Source organism: Lolium rigidum, chromosome 3 (assembly GCF_022539505.1).
Source record: "Lolium rigidum isolate FL_2022 chromosome 3, APGP_CSIRO_Lrig_0.1, whole genome shotgun sequence".
Taxonomy (NCBI): Eukaryota; Viridiplantae; Streptophyta; class Magnoliopsida; order Poales; family Poaceae; genus Lolium; species Lolium rigidum.
The window spans coordinates 85,879,011-85,897,235 of record NC_061510.1 but is presented as its reverse complement, the minus strand read 5'-3'; the positions used below and the strand labels follow the sequence as shown (position 1 = coordinate 85,897,235).

General features: G+C 42.7%; 1 protein-coding gene across 1 annotated transcript; it reads right to left on the bottom strand.

The window, feature by feature from the left end:
• Positions 1–4,164: 4,164 nt before the first annotated feature.
• On the bottom strand, positions 4,165–5,721 carry LOC124697260 (LOB domain-containing protein 30-like). Its single transcript, XM_047229879.1, has 2 exons — positions 5,359–5,721; positions 4,165–4,572 (listed from the first exon to the last, which is right to left on the bottom strand). Exons 1-2 carry the CDS (start codon positions 5,719–5,721, stop codon positions 4,165–4,167), a joined length of 771 nt encoding a protein of 256 aa, XP_047085835.1.
• Between the last annotated feature and the right edge of the window lie 12,504 nt (positions 5,722–18,225).

Sequence of the window (18,225 nt, the reverse complement as noted above, 5' to 3'; positions counted from 1 at the left end):
GTGGTTGTTGGGAGACTGGGTTATAGGATAGATAGCCGCACTATCAAGAGGGGCTTTCGGTTGGGTAACTTGATCACATCGTCTTAGGGAGCTCAATACTTTGTATACTTTGCATATCCCTATTGCTTGTTGGTGCTTCTCTGTGTGAGGTTCTTGAACTTGTTGCTAGCCTTATAACAAGCCCAAGTTCATCGAAAACGGAATCCATATGCATCCTCTATTGCGTTTTCAAGTTTAGAAGTTTTACCGGTGTATCTTTTATAGATAAGTCAAAACATTCATCTTGTGGTTTTTGCTCCGTGGGTGGACAATGATGTTTCTATGCATAAAGTTGTAGGGCTTGTTGTTTTGATTCCAACAAGCCCAAGATCATCAAAATCGGAGTCCGGACGCAAAAGTTATGATAGTTTTTGTAAAACATGTTTTAATGTTTGGCCCGGTGGCGCCGGCTGTCTCTCCGGCTTGCCCGGCACAGTACGGCTCTCACACCGGTGCCAACCGGACGTATTCCAGGGGGCTCTCAGGGCAGCCCGGTCACTGGCCCGGTTTCGGCCCGGTTTGCGAGGCTACACGAAAAACTTCCAGATCTGCCATAAACGGTCATATTTCGTTTAGCTATAAAAGGGGCTTCTTCCCCAACAGTTTTCTAGGGTTCTTAAGCATCTTTTTGACCACCATTGTTGAACCTCTTGAGCTTGCTTCCTCTCCCTTCCCTCGTATGATTCTTGCCTATTCTTGGGGGATTTGAAAGAGGAGATCTAGATCTACAACCTCATCCAATCCATTCCACCTCTAAGTGAGGGGAACTCTTGGGATGTAGATCTTGGAGTCATTTGTTGATTTCCTCCATTGTTCCTCCTCTCTAATCTCATCCTAGCATTTGTTGCTTGGGTGGGATTTGAGTGTGAGAGATTTGAACACCTTTGGTGTTCTTGCTTTGCATCATTTCATAGTGTTGAGATCTCCACCACGATTAGTTAGAGTGAGAGATCGTGAGTTTGTTACTCTTGGAGGGTGACCTTCTAGTTGGCTTGGTTGCTGTCCCGGTGATCTCTTCGTGGAAGATTATGAAGAGGCCCGGGCTTCTCCTTCGTGGAGCTTGTGAAGTGGTTGTGGAGCTTGCCATCTTCGGAGTGGAGAAAAAGCTAACCATAAGGAAAGGGCCATTATCCTTCGTGTGTTTGGCTCGGAGAAGAAGGTGAGCCTTCGTGGCATTGGGGAATCCTTCGTGGGACCCCACCTCTCCAGACGTGATGTACCTTCTTGCAAATGAAAGGAACATGGGAATACATCTTCGTCTCCGCGTGCCTCGATTATTTTATACCCGAGCTTACTTTCCTTGTGATAGCCATCGTGCTTGAAGTACATATATCTTGCTATCACTTGTTGTTCATATATATATTATGTCTATGTTGCTTAGCTCTAGTTGTTGTTGTTGCACTTATTTGAGCCTAGCATATTTAGGATTTGTGCTTGTAAACTAAACGTTAGTTTAATTCCGCATTCTTACAAGTCAAATTTGTAAGAGTTTTTAAACGCCTATTCAACCCCCCCTCTAGGCGACATCTCGTCCTTTCACTGTGCCATTTAGATCGGCATGTACATGCCACATAGATTCATCACCTCACATGGAGTACCTTGCAGGGAGGTACTGAGGTGTATCAACATGGTCTATGTGGATCTGGCCAACAGTCCACACCCTCACTGATGCAACCATCTCAAGGTACAGATATTCCAGATATTCTTCAACACTCCATGGCTGAAATCTTTTAAATTGAAGTTGGGATTCCTCTCATAGTTTAGTCTTTTACCTGAACTAAGTGCTGGTTTCAGTTAATGACACGTCCCCTTCATCCCTTCACCACATTGCCCACATTATTCACGAGTGATAGTAGTTGTGGTACTGCTTTCTTCTGACATTGGCATAAATCTCGGTGTGCCAAAACCTCCTACATCATGTGTTTTCTCTGGAGATCATTTTTATATGCAACATATTATATATGTTTGGTGCTTGGGCAGGAGCACCAATGTGACATAGATTTACTTCATACATATCAATCGACCTACAGGTGAAGTTTCGGGGTCTACATACTATTTACAATACGGTTGATTGAAGATTCATATATTGCCTAATGCTTGATGAAATGTCTCTGCTATATTTCCAATTAAACGATTGAGAAGGTGACAATATTTAAACTCTTTTGCCGCCAGGTTAATTCCCTCTCTATCTCAATCATGTTATAATGTTGCAAATAGACATGCAATGGTTTAATCAAGTGCACGCAATGGTTCATTTTGACCGATTGTAACTGAAGTACAGATCATATTTCAGGAATATTAATATATATTTCACTTTTTTGAACAAGTTTGAACGTGTATATTTTGCAGGTAATATTTTTTACTTTTGCCATATACAAAACTCAGATTACATCTTTCTAATATGTCTGCATCGTTTCGACTGGATTAGAGATATATTGCTTGAGTTAACGTTCAAATTTAAGCTATTGAGTGTACTTCTGATTTGCAGGTTACATATGCAGCGGGCTAGCAGCCACTAGATGTGATCTCATTTACAGAATTTTCTAAAATGTCTTGGGAATTTTACATTCACTCATTTCAATTAACCTTCTGATCTCTATAGAGGCCATGTTTGCCAATATCCTCAACTCCAAGATGTTTTGGTTATCAACATTTGCTGACGGGTTCTAATTAATAGTTTACTGTTCCTTGAGTTAATAGTGTGTAAACTTAAGAAACTGAAGAGCATCATAATTTGGATTTACACAAAAATCCTTAATAGCTAAGAAACCCATTGTTATTCTCTTCCTTACTGATTCACATTATAAAATGAAATACCTCACGCATTGGATCCATGTTCATCCAAGAAATGTGTGGATCAGGAATTCAATATACTGGCCAGATGCCAATTTTATCGATAATCACTGCAACAACAAAAAAACAAAGTACCAAAAACTTAATTGCATCTAAAATTCTCGCAACAACGCGCGGGGTATTATCTAGTCTTCCTAGTGAACGCATGTGTGAACTAGGATTAGAACCATGGTGTTAGCATTATACTCATGTGAATCCGGCACATCGACAAAACGAGGTGGTCATGTAAATTACATTCAAGTAGTTACAAAAAAAGTCAACCTTCAATTAACAGCCATTCATAAGTATGATTTGCTATTTAAAAAGGTTGGATAGAAGACCAATTTTGAAAGACAAAATAATTACCAAACCATGTATATGTTTGACCTCGAAAATTAAGGCATAATGCACGAATCTACACTTAAGATATATAGGAATACATGTTTGAAGAGATTTGCAAGAACTTTCACTTTCCAACCGACACCAGGATACGGGGGCAACGTATAGCTACAAGCAACAGCGGCGGACAACACATAGCAATGGTCATAGTCAAAGCTTGATCGATCGATCCCTGACAAGTGGACTGACCAAAACTATATTCCTTTTCCCTCTCATCTACTCAAACATGGGGCCGATCAGACACGTCCCCTATCCAGAGAGTCGCTGAGCTGTTGTTCATGACTCCAAGTAGGAAGTGACTTCAGTGTACTGTTGCGTCACAGCACCGCCGTCCGTTGCAATAGATAAATATACAAACCGAAGTACACAATCGATCTCTCCCTCTCGCCCAAAAGAGAAAATGGTCAGTTTGCATGCAGTTGCAGAACCAATTTGGAGATTGCCATGAATGCACTGAAACAGCTGCTAGCTAGAAGAACTAAGTGTAGGCAGTAGCAAATGTGATCAAGATCAGTGAGACTGAGAGATATATGTATGGTAGCCAGGAATAGAAGCTTCTTAAAAATCTTGCAATTAATGGAACGGCCGGTGGCGAACAAAAGTAACACTGCTGCTGCTACTACATGTCAAACTAGTACTTCTACTGACTACGACGAGCCCGATCACCGTCCTCTGTTGGAGGAAGGAAAAGCCAATTGAAATGTAGAATATGGTGCAAGTGGGCGCCCCTTGCACCCCTGGTTAACAACAAGGTGGATACGCGAAAACCGGCCAATGCTGCATGCTTCTACCTACACTCGACCGCTGCTCGCCACCGATCCCGATAATCCCTCTCTCTGTTATTGCCGCGTCACGTACCATCTCTCTTCGCACAGTTGCGCTGCCCATGGATCATCATCTTGGATGCGGCGGCGGTGGCGGTGGCAGCTCTGGCTTGATGCCGCCCCGGCCGTGGCGGTCCAGAAGCTCCCGCGCCAGCGACTGCAGGTCGCCGCTCCCGCCGCCCGCCGAGCCCTCCGCCATGCTGGAGGAAGCCCTGGGCGCCGGCGCGCCGTATGACTGCTGACGGAGCTGGTGCTGGTGATGCTGCTGCATCGCCCACTGCGGCTGCGCCGGCGGGTCGAAGAGCGCGGAGAGATCGATGCTGGTCGGGATGGCGGTGGTCGACGGGAGGTCCGCGATGGAGAACTGGGCCGGCATCGCCATCGGCATTTGCGGCGCGACCGGCAGCGCCGGCGACGGCAGCTCCAGGGTGGCCAGGTGAGCCTGCAGGTAGGTCAGCTCGGCCTGGAGATTCACCACCTGGGAGCAGACATACATTCATGCGTCAGTACAGCTTCAAATCACAGAACAATCATATATGTACAGAAAGCATGCATGGAGGTAACTGTGAAGCGATCGAAAGAAGATCATGTTAGATTACTGGTCCTGAAAAAACAAAGGGGAATTTGGCTGGAACTTCTAGAACTAGAGATTGGTGCTAGCTAGGGCTTACTAATTTCTTTTCATGGGGGGCAGATCGAGATCGAGAGCTAAGCAGTCAGCGCCACCACCACTCCTTGGTCTCTGTTGAAGCTCCAAAGCCCGAGATGGTACGTGCGCACGTGGCGTGAAGGGTGTGTGTAGGATCTACGGCTGGGGAGGGGATCGGACGACGTCCCGGGGTCGACGGATGAGACGTCGTGCGCATATCATTTGCTTGATGGATCGCAAACTGGGGAAGCAGCCTCCCGGTTTAGCGCTTGGCGTGCCCCTTTTCGCCCTGCCGTTGCTTGGCTTGGCCGTGTTAATTTCCACCCCAAAGTAGTCTTACCTTTCTCCACAAAGAAACACGCCAAACTCGACCCGGCCGGAATCCTAATTACTCCCGCGGAAAAGATCCAGATCCATACGCATGGCAGTACTGCATGGTGGCTAGCTGCCTTTGGATGGATGGATAGCTAGGTTTTAATTAATTTCCCTCCTTCCTTACAAAGAAATCGCATGCAGGGAAGAAGCAAGGAAGGCACCTGATCGATCGATCGATCAATAATGAAGTAGAAACAGGAGTACCAAAGAATTAAGATACTAGGACAAGAGATATAGCACCTGCTGCTGGAGGGCGAAGATGTGCGCGACGCAGCCGTAGACTGGGTCGCGGAGGCGCGCCTGCGCCTCGTAGCAGATGGTGACGACGGCGTCGAGGCGCTTGTGGCTGGGGATCTGGAGCAGCAGCTTGGAGACGTTGCTGGCGCCGAACACCTTGTGCACGGCCGCGAAGTGCGCCGCGCCTTGCTCCGAGTCGAAGTAGGGCGCGAAGATGCAGCCGCTGACGCACTTGCGCCGGAGGAACTTGCACGCACCGCACGGCCCGCCACCGCCGCCGCCGAGCCCTCCTCCTCCGCTGCCGCCGCTCCCGCTCGGCCCACCGCCGCAGCCACCAAGCGTGCTGGTGCCGCCGCCCGAGCTCATTGCTGGGTCGATCCGGCCGGCCCCGAGCTTTTCACCAGGGCAGGCTGCTCGATCCTGGCTCGCCTTATATCGGCTCTAGGCACTTGCTAGTTATGGGATAAAACAAGCGTGCTCGCCTGTGTTGGTAGAGAGAGGAGGGCCGAACGGGGAGGATGGCTGCCAATATAGTAGAAGAGGGGGGAGAGGAAGGGCATATGCGTAATATTTATAGAAAGAGCCGCTCTCTCCCTCTCTCGTCTCCTTTTGGTGTTTGTCCTATTGGTGGAAGGTCATGGGGGTTACAAGTCCCATTTCCCATTTTTCATTTTGTGCAATACTATACATATTGAGTACTTTCCCAACTCGCTAGTCCTACTAACATATATATAAATGTACATGTAGTTTTTGTTTTTGTGGTATTGATGAGACTTTAAAGCCACGGCATGGAAGGGAGCCTAGGTGCAGCAAGCAGCTGGTACCACACCACCCCAGCTTCTCTTTCCCTCTCTACACACTTCTCTTTCTGCTCTTTCGCTCTCTTAAGGGCTAGTAGAAGATTGCGTGAAGCAAACATTCATATGCGATCGAACGAGAGAGACGAGCACACAGTCCCTCTCCCGATTCGCTTGCATATGTTGAGCTCGTACGTACAGGTGGAAAGTCTCTCGCGAATTGATTATTTTCTCACTCCAACAAGTAAGAAGAACATCCACTGCTGCTGGAGCTGGAATGGCACTGGTGGTGGACTCGATCGAGCAGCAGCTCAGCTCCGTCCTGAGCCTGAAGGGTCTCTCTCACGCACATTCCACCGCTGCTACAGTGGACGACGCTATGCACCACGTGAGGCTAACATGACATTCTTCCCCTCCATACGCTACGTATTGCGCGCTATCTCTTTTTGTTTATAGGTAAGTAGGTGATCGGGCATGGGAAGCTAGCTTCAGCTAGTGACTGCACTTCACTTGCCATCCGTAGGCGGCCGGCTTGACGTTGCATTGCGGTCAAAGACTTTTCACTTCTCGGCCGGAGAGGCGGCACGACGCAGCAGCCGCGCACTGTGCATGCATTCACCATTACCCATGTCTATGCCTGCCTATATATGTGTGATCTGATCGATCGACACGCCGAGAGAGCAAATTAACCCGTACTATATATTTGGATTTACTTTTTCTTTTCTTTTCCCACAACTACGTGGACAATTCAATGTTTTTTTCGAAATGGAAAATCCCGGCCTCTGCATCAGATGCACACAACCTTTTTCAGCCAGGTGATGTCAGTTAACTTGCACCAGGGACACTTCAATGTTCAGCTAAACAATAATTTGCACCAGGATTACATTGGAGTGCATAATTCTCAGTAGATTGCAAATTAGCTTAATATATTTTCATTCACGTGATGTCATTGAATTTCAATTGCAACCCATAACTAGCACGGAACATTAAAATATCAAATGATTCCGAGTACTTTTATCCGTTGCAACCCATGTTACAATTTATGATTAGCAGGTCATGATTCAATAAGCAATTCAATAACCTGGGACTTTTTTCCGATTGCAACCCATGTACAAGTAGAAAAATTTCAGCCACATATGTAACTGGGAAAATCTAAGTTGCAACTTATGTCTTAGTTTTGCCGATTCTCAGTGGACTAGATTTTACTATAGCTTTATTTATATTACATTTTTTTGCAGCTTGAACATGACAGGCCAATGATTAGATTAACTTGACCGCAAAAACCAAAATGATTAGATTAAGTGAAACCGACCGATGGACGGTTAGATTAACGTACAAGCCCAGCAGCCAGCTACTGATATCTCCTGAAGACGTTATTCGTGCATGCGTACAATTACAATGTCCAAGCTAGAAGGAAGTGTGCGCTCAAGTTTATGGTGTGCCGTGTACGTGTCTGCTGTGTGTACGTACTCCAAAAGTGTGCATCATATGTATACGTATATGTGTACGTACATAGCCTCCTCATTAATCAGTAATAAACTCGTGGTGCCGTGTTACGCTGCGTAGTAGAAGAAATTAAAATGGAAAGAAAAAAAAAGACGCGGTAGCCACGCTATAGCTTCTGGGGGAGTCGATCACCTTTGCCATATATGCATCGATCATCATCAACATCCGTTTTGTTTCTTTGGAAGGCGTCGGTTAATCATCGTCCGTTACAAAGTGCTTATACGACAAGCGCCATTCCGGTGGCTGCCAGCGCGCGTCACGCTGCTCTCGTAGCGGCGCCGCGCAGCGGTTTCCCGGTTCTCTCCCTCCCTCGTACAGTTACTACCTTCACCGGCCATTGCACCACACCGCGTCACGCGCCCTTAAACGCAAGGCCGCGCGCAAACCGTACAGAGTTGAAACTTAAAACCCTGCTAACTAGTATATATATATCATCTCATTAATTATTATTAACTGGTAGGAGTAATAAACTTTGACGATAGATGTGAGAAAAATTAATGTACGTGATTGGTAGCTATATGTAGAAATCTTAATTAATAAAAAAACGTTATTCATGCAATGGCCGGCCACGGAAAATATCATGTACGATTGCAAAATAAAAGAGTGGGCATAGAATTACTAAGTATATATCATGAAAGTCAAATAGCGATTCCAACTTGCATATACACGTATCATACTCCCATCTATGTCACACTCCATTTTAGCAGAAGAAAACGCGTGGATCGGCCTCCGTATGTGTGCTTTAACATATTCATCTACGTCTCGCGTGGAAGGAAGAAGACATATCATACTGTCATATCATATGGCACACTCCAACGTACCATGATTAGTTGCCTAATCGCACAAGCTACTTTTCCTATAAACTTGAGCCTCTCAAGAAAATACAAAAAATGACATGAGGCCCCTGAGCTGTTTATACATGTGGCTCTCAAGCGGTAACGGTCTATGCAGCCGACACTACGCTCGAGATCCCGCGTACTTTGCCGCCTTCTGCTGCTTAGCTTAGCTGTTTGGACTTGTGCGTATACTAACGTGTCCGAACGACGACGATCGACGTTCATTCATTTCTTCCCTAGCTTACAAAAAGAGGCAGCGGTTACTTAGCTTTAATTCGTAGATTATGGGGAAACTGCTGCATTTGCAACCTCCAGGAAAACGGCAGCTTTGCCTTGCTTTCGGTCGTTTGCGCGCGCTCTGTGCTGGCGGCCTCAGCAATGCATGTGATCTCGATGAACCCAGCCAAGCTAGCTTTAGATAGAATTAATTACGTGTCCAAACGTGGCAGTGTATATCTACTTGCATGCTTGAAAATCGGAGAGAAGTCCCGCTCCAATTTTTCGCTCCACTCGTTTCAAAAAAAAAAAAAGAATAAAAGGAATGCGTATGTACACGTCAGTGATTACCATCGGCCGCTCCATTGTAGCTCCACTCTATGTCTTCTTTCAATGTATTAATTTCTTCTGTACTACTACTAAGTACTTCACTCGAAATGTTAGTCATTTTTTTATGTTCAAGCAATCATGTGTATATTGGGTACTGTGTACACCAAGAAACACACCTACTATCTCTTATCCAAATTATAAGGCCATTTGGAGTCAAATATTTCCAAGTTGGGCCATTATAAAAAGAACTGCCACCACCGATCTAAAACATCAAATTACATTACTAGAATCATCATGGAATATACTTTTATGCCTGCCCTCGCTCAAAGACCTCATCTTCAGCGTGTGTCTCTCTAACCTAGCCATGTACGAGCCTGGCAACAATAAGGGCAAAAGAAAAAAAATGTAATATATGCTTTCCGTGTGAGATTTAAAAAAGAAGAAACGAGGAAGGACACGGGATATGTACGAAATATGTGAAAAAAGTAACGCATCACAGTCTCGTCTAGAACATGGGATTAGGGATTGCGTGTGGAGACTAACGGGGAGGGGGGGGGGGGGGGGGTAAAATGGGAATCTTATCCCAAATGTACATTGTAACACGGGAGATTTTCCAGACCAAATTATGCGAAGTAAACATGAAAGAAGGGAGTAACGGATAACTACCACGACATGTTCGCACAGAATTAATGGTCAACGTACCACCTAAAGATAGATTGTCGTATACTTAAAAGTTCAAATTTGGAATCAGATGTTCAAGAAATATGGGTATATTCTTTCAGCGGTACTCTTAGTAGTTACGAGTGGTACTACTTCCTCCATTCCCCTTTATAAAGTGTACCGTTTCATGTGTTAAGACCATCAAAAGGTTTTGGAAAGATACTTACGAGGGTTTTAGACGAAATTGCCCCTCGACGTACTGACGGTTAGTTGTTTCAGTTGTCGCCTAGTAACGTATTCCCACACATCCCCATTCTATTGCTCACACCTGGAATCCAACTGGTGCCTGTATCCCACAACTCCCCCCCCCCCGACACACACACATACAAACATACTCATGTCACCCTCGCTGGCCTACCTCAGGCTTGTCTAGTTGTGCATGAGCCATGCAGCAAACCCCATGGCACCAGAGGAAACGTGCGATGGTTTAAATCAACCGGGAAAGTTACATTTCCATCACACACCAAAATTAGATTTCCACTGAAAAATGCAAACCCGAAAAATCCAAGCATCATGGACGGAATGACAATTGAGAAAATCCCTCAAAAGTTTGATTTATCATTGCATAGTTTTGGCAATAGTCTATCTTTGCACTAGATCATGGTAGTTTTGCTAACTCGACTTTAGCATTGCAATTAATTGGGACCAGACTCCAATATAAGTATGGTCCAATTGATCCATCTGTCACCAAAACCCATATGATGAAGTACTGCCAAAATACTAGAATGTTCAATAGTATCACAGTGGCGGAGCCACGTTGACAGCTGTGTGGTCAATTGACCACACATCTTTTTTTCCATGTTCTTTGTATTTTGGTATTAATCTTGTAAAAAATATTTAAAATAAGTAAAAATTATATATATTTGAGATCACAGATTTGTAGTGACAACACTGACTTTAAGTTCTAGCTCCGCCACTGTAGTATGAAATACTTTTTCAAAATCCAATTTGAGCACCACAATTTCTCTACCAGAAGCTTTGCACCAACGTGTGTATTAAAGAGGGTGGTGGTAAAATAGGAAACTTATCCCCTACCAAGTGTGACCCCTAATTGAGAAATTTTGTCAAAAGAAATTATGCATGGTAAGCATTAAAGGAAGGAGTAATATATAAATATTATGAAAATTTTCAAAGAGCTGATGGTCAAGGTACTACCTTAAATACAATCATGTACTCAGTGATACTTTTAAGAATAATACTACTCCTTTGTTTCCTTTTCTAAAGTTTATTGCTTTATGCATAAAGGCCAAGACAAGGTTAAGAGAGGTATTCTGGGAAAAAAATGGAAAATTGCCCCTAGTTACAATGTGGGTCGGTGCATAGTTGTAGTGACCATGTACACCACTACATGTTGCAGTGTACAAGTCATTGGCATAACACTCACGGAACACTGTTCCACAAATATTACACCCAAAAAAGTGACAACAGAAACATCGCGGGTGCAGGTCCAGAGATTTCTGTGTATTTAGTCACAAAATATCCTTTGAAGGAGACCTCCGAAACTATCTTGGCACAATGAAGCTTGCTAGATAAGTTTTTATTCAAACTAAGACGAAATTGATCGACTATTCCATGATGAGACCTATTTCGAGTACTATTTGGTTGGTGATTTGTGTTAAGCAATGCTCTACAAATAGGTTCTAGGGTTTATGTATTGGTCCCATCCTATTCCTTATCTCATTTTCCACTATTTCTAAGCTAATTAGTTGTTGACTACTGTGTTTCCGATGTCTGATTTCAGATCCTCTTAGTGGTCCTCCTCGTCGTACTATTAGGTTTTGGACGGATGTCCCTGTCTCTTGTAGGGTCTAGAAAGGGATGAGAAGATAGATTGAGTACGGGTGTAAACAAGATTGAGTATGTGGGTGGTCTGATGTATAGCCCTGGATCAAGGAATCCTAGGCATATGCATGTTTTCAAAAATGGGTTTTCATAAAAGGTAAGTTTTAAATTGTGACAACTATGTTTGTCAGCCTTCACGGGTTGTGAGAACTTCATTGAGTTCCTTTCCCGCCGTGATCGTTGTTTTTTGCCCAAGAACAAGGAGTGTCATAACACATTTTATACATTCCCGAGAGGTGCACTACTCCTGTAGCGCCACCTCAGCAATCTACACCACACTCGAGGGCTACACCCGAGACATCCACAACAATAGACGAATAAGATATACTGGAAGTTCCAATACAAATATTGTGAACTGAACCAATGTGGACAAATCCATACCTTGCCTATCTCATGTGACAGGAGCTGCTAGATTATCCAGCAGAAGCGCGACACATTATCCGCCGCTCCATCACTTATCAAGTTTTCAATGGTGAACTCTACAAATGAAGTATATATGGCATCCTGCAGAGATGCATCGCACCCGAGGATAGTACAAACATCTTGCTTGATATCCACGAGGGTGCTGCAGTCATCACGCTAGCAATCGAGCGCTAGTAAGCTTTTAGGACTGGATTTTACTGGCCTACGACTATGCAGGACGGTAAAGATCTTGTTAGTAAGTGTGATGCTTGCCAGCGTTTTGCAACTAAACCTCATGCACCTGCTGCAGAGCTGAATACAATCCCTCTCGCTGGGCCTTTTGCTCAATGAGGACTCGACACAGTAGGAAAGTTACAAAAATTCTCCCATGGAAGTCATGTTTACTTGCTTGTCGCAATCGACAAGTTCACAAAGTGGATAGAAGCCATACCAGTTACCAATCAAGGTGCTACAACAACAGTTAACTTCGACAAATCAATAGTCTTCATATTTGTTGTCCACATCATAACCAACAACAGCTCTAAATTCACATCAAAAGAACTTCGAGATTATTGCAAGGAGATGGGGATTCAAGTTAGCTATTCATTGGTAGCACATCCTCGGAACAGTGGTCAAGTCGAGAAAGCTAATGGCCTCGTCTGCACTGGTGCTGTTGGCGTGGTAGTTGACACACGTCTGTTGGGAACCCCAAGAGGAAGGTGTGATGCGTACAGCAGCGAGTTTTCCCTCAGTATGAAACCAAGGTTATCGAACCAGTAGGAGTCAAGAAACACGTGAAGGTTGTTGGTGATGGAGTGTAGTGCGGCGCAACACCAGGGATTCCGGCGCCAACGTGGAACCTGCACAACACAATCACAATACTTTGCCCCAACTTAACAGTGAGGTTGTCAATCTCACCGGCTTACTGTAAACAAAGGATTAAACGTATGGTGTGGAAAATGATGTTTGTTTGCGAAGAACAGTAAAGAACGAGTTTGCGATAGATTGTATTTCAGATGTAAAAGAATGGACCGGGGTCCACAGTTCACTAGTGGTGTCTCTCCCATAAGATAAATAGCATGTTGAGTGAACAAATTACAGTTGGACAATTGACAAATAGAGAGGACATAACAATGCACATGCATATCATAATGACTACTATGAGATTTAATCAGGGCATTACGACAAAGTACATAGACCGCTATCCAGCATGCATCTATGCCTAAAAAGTCCACCTTCAGGTTAGCATCCGCACCCCTTCCAGTATTAAGTTGCAAACAACGAGACAATTGCATTAAGTATGGTGCGTAATGTAATCAACAGAAATATCCTTAGACAAAGCATTGATGTTTTATCCCTAGTGGCAACGACACATCCACAACCTTAGAACTTTTTGTCACCTGTCCCGGATTCAATGGAGGCATGAACCCACTATCGAGCATAAATACTCCCTCTTGGAGTTACAAGTATCAACTTGGCCAGAGCCTCTACTAGCAACGGAGAGCATGCAAGAACATAAACAACATATATATGATAGATTGATAATCAACTTGACATAGTATTCCATATTCATCGGATCCCAACAAACACAACATGTAGCATTACAAATAGACGATCTTGATCATGATAGGCAGCTCACAAGATCTAACATGATAGCACAATGAGGAGAAGAAAACCATCTAACTACTGCTATGGACCCATAGTCCAGGGGTGAACTACTCACACATCAATCCGGAGGCGATCATGGTGATGAAGAGTCCTCCGGGAGATGATTCCCCTCTCCGGCAGGGTGCCGGAGGCGATCTCCTGAATCCCCGAGATGGGATTGGCGGCGGCGGCGTCTGCGGAAGGTTTTCCGTATCGTGGCTCTCGGTGCTGGGGTTTTCGCGACGAAGGCTATAAGTAGGCGGAAGGGCGGAGTCGGAGGGCTGACGAGGGGCCCACACCATAGGGCGGCGCGGGCACCCTCCGGCCGCGCGGCCCTATGGTTGCGGCGCCTCGTCGCCCCACTTCGTATCCCTTTCGGTCTTCTGGAAGCTTCGTGGAAAAATAAGACCCTGGGCGTTGATTTCGTCCAATTCCGAGAATATTTCCTTTGTAGGATTTCTGAAACCAAAAACACAGCAGAAAACAGCAAGCGGCTCTTCGGCATCTCGTCAATAGGTTAGTGCTGGAAAATGCATAATAATGACATAAAGTGTGTATAAAACATGTGAGTATCATCATAAAAGTAGCATGGAACATAAGAAATTATAGATACGTTTGAGACGTATCAAGCATCCCCAAGCTTAGTTCCTACTCCCCTCGAGTAGGTAAACGATAACAAGGATAATTTCTGAAGTGACATGCTATCATAATCTTGATCAATACTATTGTAAAGCATATGAGATGAATGCAGTGATTCGAAGCAATGGTAAAGACAATGAATAAACAACTGAATCATATAGCAAAGACTTTTCATGAATAGTACTTTCAAGACAAGCATCAATAAGACTTGCATAAGAGTTAACTCATAAAGCAATAAATTCTTAGTAGAAAGCTTTGAATCAACACAAAGGAAGATATAAGTTTCAGCGGTTGCTTTCAACTTCAACATGTATATCTCATGGATAATTGTCAACACAAAGTAATATAACAAGTGCAATAGGTAAACATGTAAGAATCAAAGCACACAGTTCACACAAGTGTTTGCTTCTAAGATAGAAAGAAGTAGGTAAACTGACTCAACAATAAAGTAGAAGAAAGGCCCTTCGCAGAGGGAAGCATGGATTACTATTTTGTGCTAGAGCTTTTCATTTTGAAAACATATAAACAATTTTGTCAACGGTAGTAATAAATCATATGTGTTATGTATAATACATCCTATAAGTTGCAAGTCTCATGCATAGATTACCAATAGTGCTCGCACCTTGTCCTAATTAGCTTGGATTTACATGGATTATCATTGCATAACATATGTTTCAACCAAGTGTCACAAAGGGGTACCTCTATGCCGCTCTGTACAAAGGTCTAAGGAGAAAGATCGCATTTGATTTCTCGTTTTTGATTATTCTCAACTTAGACATCCATACCGGGACAACATAGACAACAGGTAATGGACTCCTCTTTAATGCATAAGCATTCAACAACAGAATAATATTCTCATAAGAGATTGAGGATTGATGTCCAAAGTGAAACTTCCACCATGATTCATGGCTTTAGTTAGCGGCCCAATGTTCTTCTCTAACAATATGCATACTCAAACCATTTGATCATGATAAATCACCCTTACTTCAGACAAGACGAACATGCATAGCAACTCACATGATATTCAACAAAGGTATAATAGTTGGTGGCGTCCCCAGAAGCATGGTTACCGCTCAACAAGCAACTTATAAGAAATAAGACACATAAGCTACATATTCTTTACCACAATAGTTTTTAAGGCTATTTTCCCATGAGCTATATATTGCAAAGACAAAAGAATAAAATTATAAAGGTAGCACTCAAGTAATTTACTTTGGAATGGCAGAGAAATACCATGTAGTAGGTAGGTATGGTGGACACAAATGGCATAGTTTTTGGCTCAAGGATTTGGATGCACGAGAAGAATTCCCTCTCAATACAAGGCTTAGGCTAGCAAGGTTGTTTGAAGCAAACTCAAGTATAAATCGGTACAGCAAACCTTACATAAGAACATATTGCAAGCATTATAAGACTCTACACTATCTTCCCTTGTTGTTCAAACACCTCACCAGAAAATATCGAGACTCTTGAGAGACCAATCATGCAAACCAAATTTTAACAAGCTCTATGTAGTTATTCATTAATAGGTGCAAAGTTCATGATGCAAGAGCTTAAACATGATCTATTTGAGCACACCAATTGCCAAGTATCAAATTATTCAAGACATTATACCAATTACCACATGAAGCATTTTCTGTTTCCAACCATATAACAATGAACGAAGCAGTTTCAACCTTCGCCATGAACATTAAAAGTAAAGCAAGAACACATGTGTTCATACGCAACAGCGGAGCGTGTCTCTCTCCCAAACAAGGAATGCTAGGATCCGATTTTATTCAAACAAAAACAAAAACAAAAACAAACAGACGCTCCAAGTAAAGCACATAAGATGTGACAGAATAAAAATATAGTTTCACTAGAGGTGACCTGATAAGTTGTCGATGAAGAAGGGATGCCTTGGGCATCCCCAAGCTTAGATGCTTGAGTATTCTTTAAATATGCAGGGATGAACCACGGGGGCATCCCAAGCTTAGACTTTTCACTCTTCTTGATCATATTGTATCATCCTCCTCTCTTGACCCTTGAAAACTTCCTCCACACCAAACTCAAAACAAACTCATTAGAGGGTTAGTGCATGATCGAAAATTTACATATTCAGAGGTGAAATAATCATTCTTAACACTTCTGGACATTGTAAAAAGCTACTGAAAGTTAATGGAACAAAGAAATCCATCAAACATAGCAAAAAATGCAATGCGAAATAAAAGGCAGAATCTGTCAAAACAGAACAGTCCGTAAAGACGAATTTTTCTGGGGCACTTAAATTGCTCAGATGAAAATGCTCTAATTGAATGAAAGTTGCGTACATATCTGAGGATCACGCACGTAAATTGGCAGATTTTTATGAGTTACCTACAGACGGGGCTGCTAAATTTCGTGACAGCAAGAAATCTGTTTCTGCGCAGTAATCCAAATCTAGTATCAACCCTACTATCAAAGACTTTACTTGGCACAACAATGCAATAAAATAAACATAAGGAGAGGTTGCTAAAGTAGTAACAACCTCCAAGACTCAAATATAAAACAACAGTGCAGAAGTAAAATAATGAGTTGTTTCCCATAAGCGCTTTTCTTTAACGCCTTTCAGCTAGGCGCAGAAAGTGTGAATCAAGTATTATCAAGAGATGAAGCATCAACATCATAATTTGTTCTAATAATAGAATCATAAGGTAACTTCATTCTCTTTCTAGGGAAGTGTGCCATACCTTTCTTGAGAGGAAATTGATACTTAATATTACCTTCCTTCATATCAATAATAGCACCAACAGTTCGAAGAAAAGGTCTTCCCAATATAATGGGACAAGATGCATTGCATTCAATATCCAAGACAACAAAATCAACGGGGAGAAGGTTATTGTTAACCATAATGCGAACATTATCAATCCTCCCCAAAGGTTTCTTTATAGCATTATCAGCAAGATTAACATCCAAATAACAATTTTTCAATGGTGGCAAGTCAAGCATATCATAGATTTTCTTAGGCATAACAGAAATACTTGCACCAAGATCACATAAAGCATTGAAATCAAAATCATTGACCTTCATTTTAATGATGGGCTCCAAACCATCTTCTAACTTCCTAGGAATAGAAGTTTCAAGTTTTAGTTTCTCCTCTCTAGCTTTTATGAGAGCATTTGTAATATGTTTTGTAAATGCCAAATTTATAGCACTAGCATTGGGACTTCTAGCAAGTTTTTGTAAGAACTTAATAACTTCAGAGATATGACAATCATCAAAATCTAAACCATTATGATCTATAGCAATGGGATCATTGTCCCCAATATTTTGAAAAATTTCAGCAGTTTTATCACAAACAGTTTCGGCAGGTTTCCAGGCAATTTTGCACGCTTTGCACTAGGAGTAGAAACATTGCCAACACCAATTATTTTATCATTGATAGTAGGAGGTTTAGCAACATGTGAAACAACATCATTACTAGTGGTGGTAATAGTCCAAACTTTAGCTACATTATTCTCTTTAGCTAGTTTTTCTTCTCTTTCCCACCTAGCATGCAATTCAGCCATCAATCTAATATTCTCATTAATTCGAACTTGGACGGCGTTTGCTGTAGCAAATGACATAATATCTTTATCTTCTTTAGGCATAACTTTCAATTTTAAAAGATCAACATCAGAGGCAACACTATCAACCTTAGAAGCAAGAACATCAATTTTATCAAGCTTTTCTTCAACAGATTTGTTAAAAGCAGTTTGTGTACTAATAAATTCTTTAAGCATGGCTTCAAGACCAGGGGTACACTCCTATTATTGTTGTAAGAATTACCATAACCATTACCATTATTAGAAGGATATGGCCTATAGTTGTTACCAGAATTATTCCTATAAGCATTGTTGTTGAAATTATTACTTTTAATGAACTTCACATCAACATGCTCTTCTTGAGCAACCAATGAAGCTAAAGGAACATTATTAGGA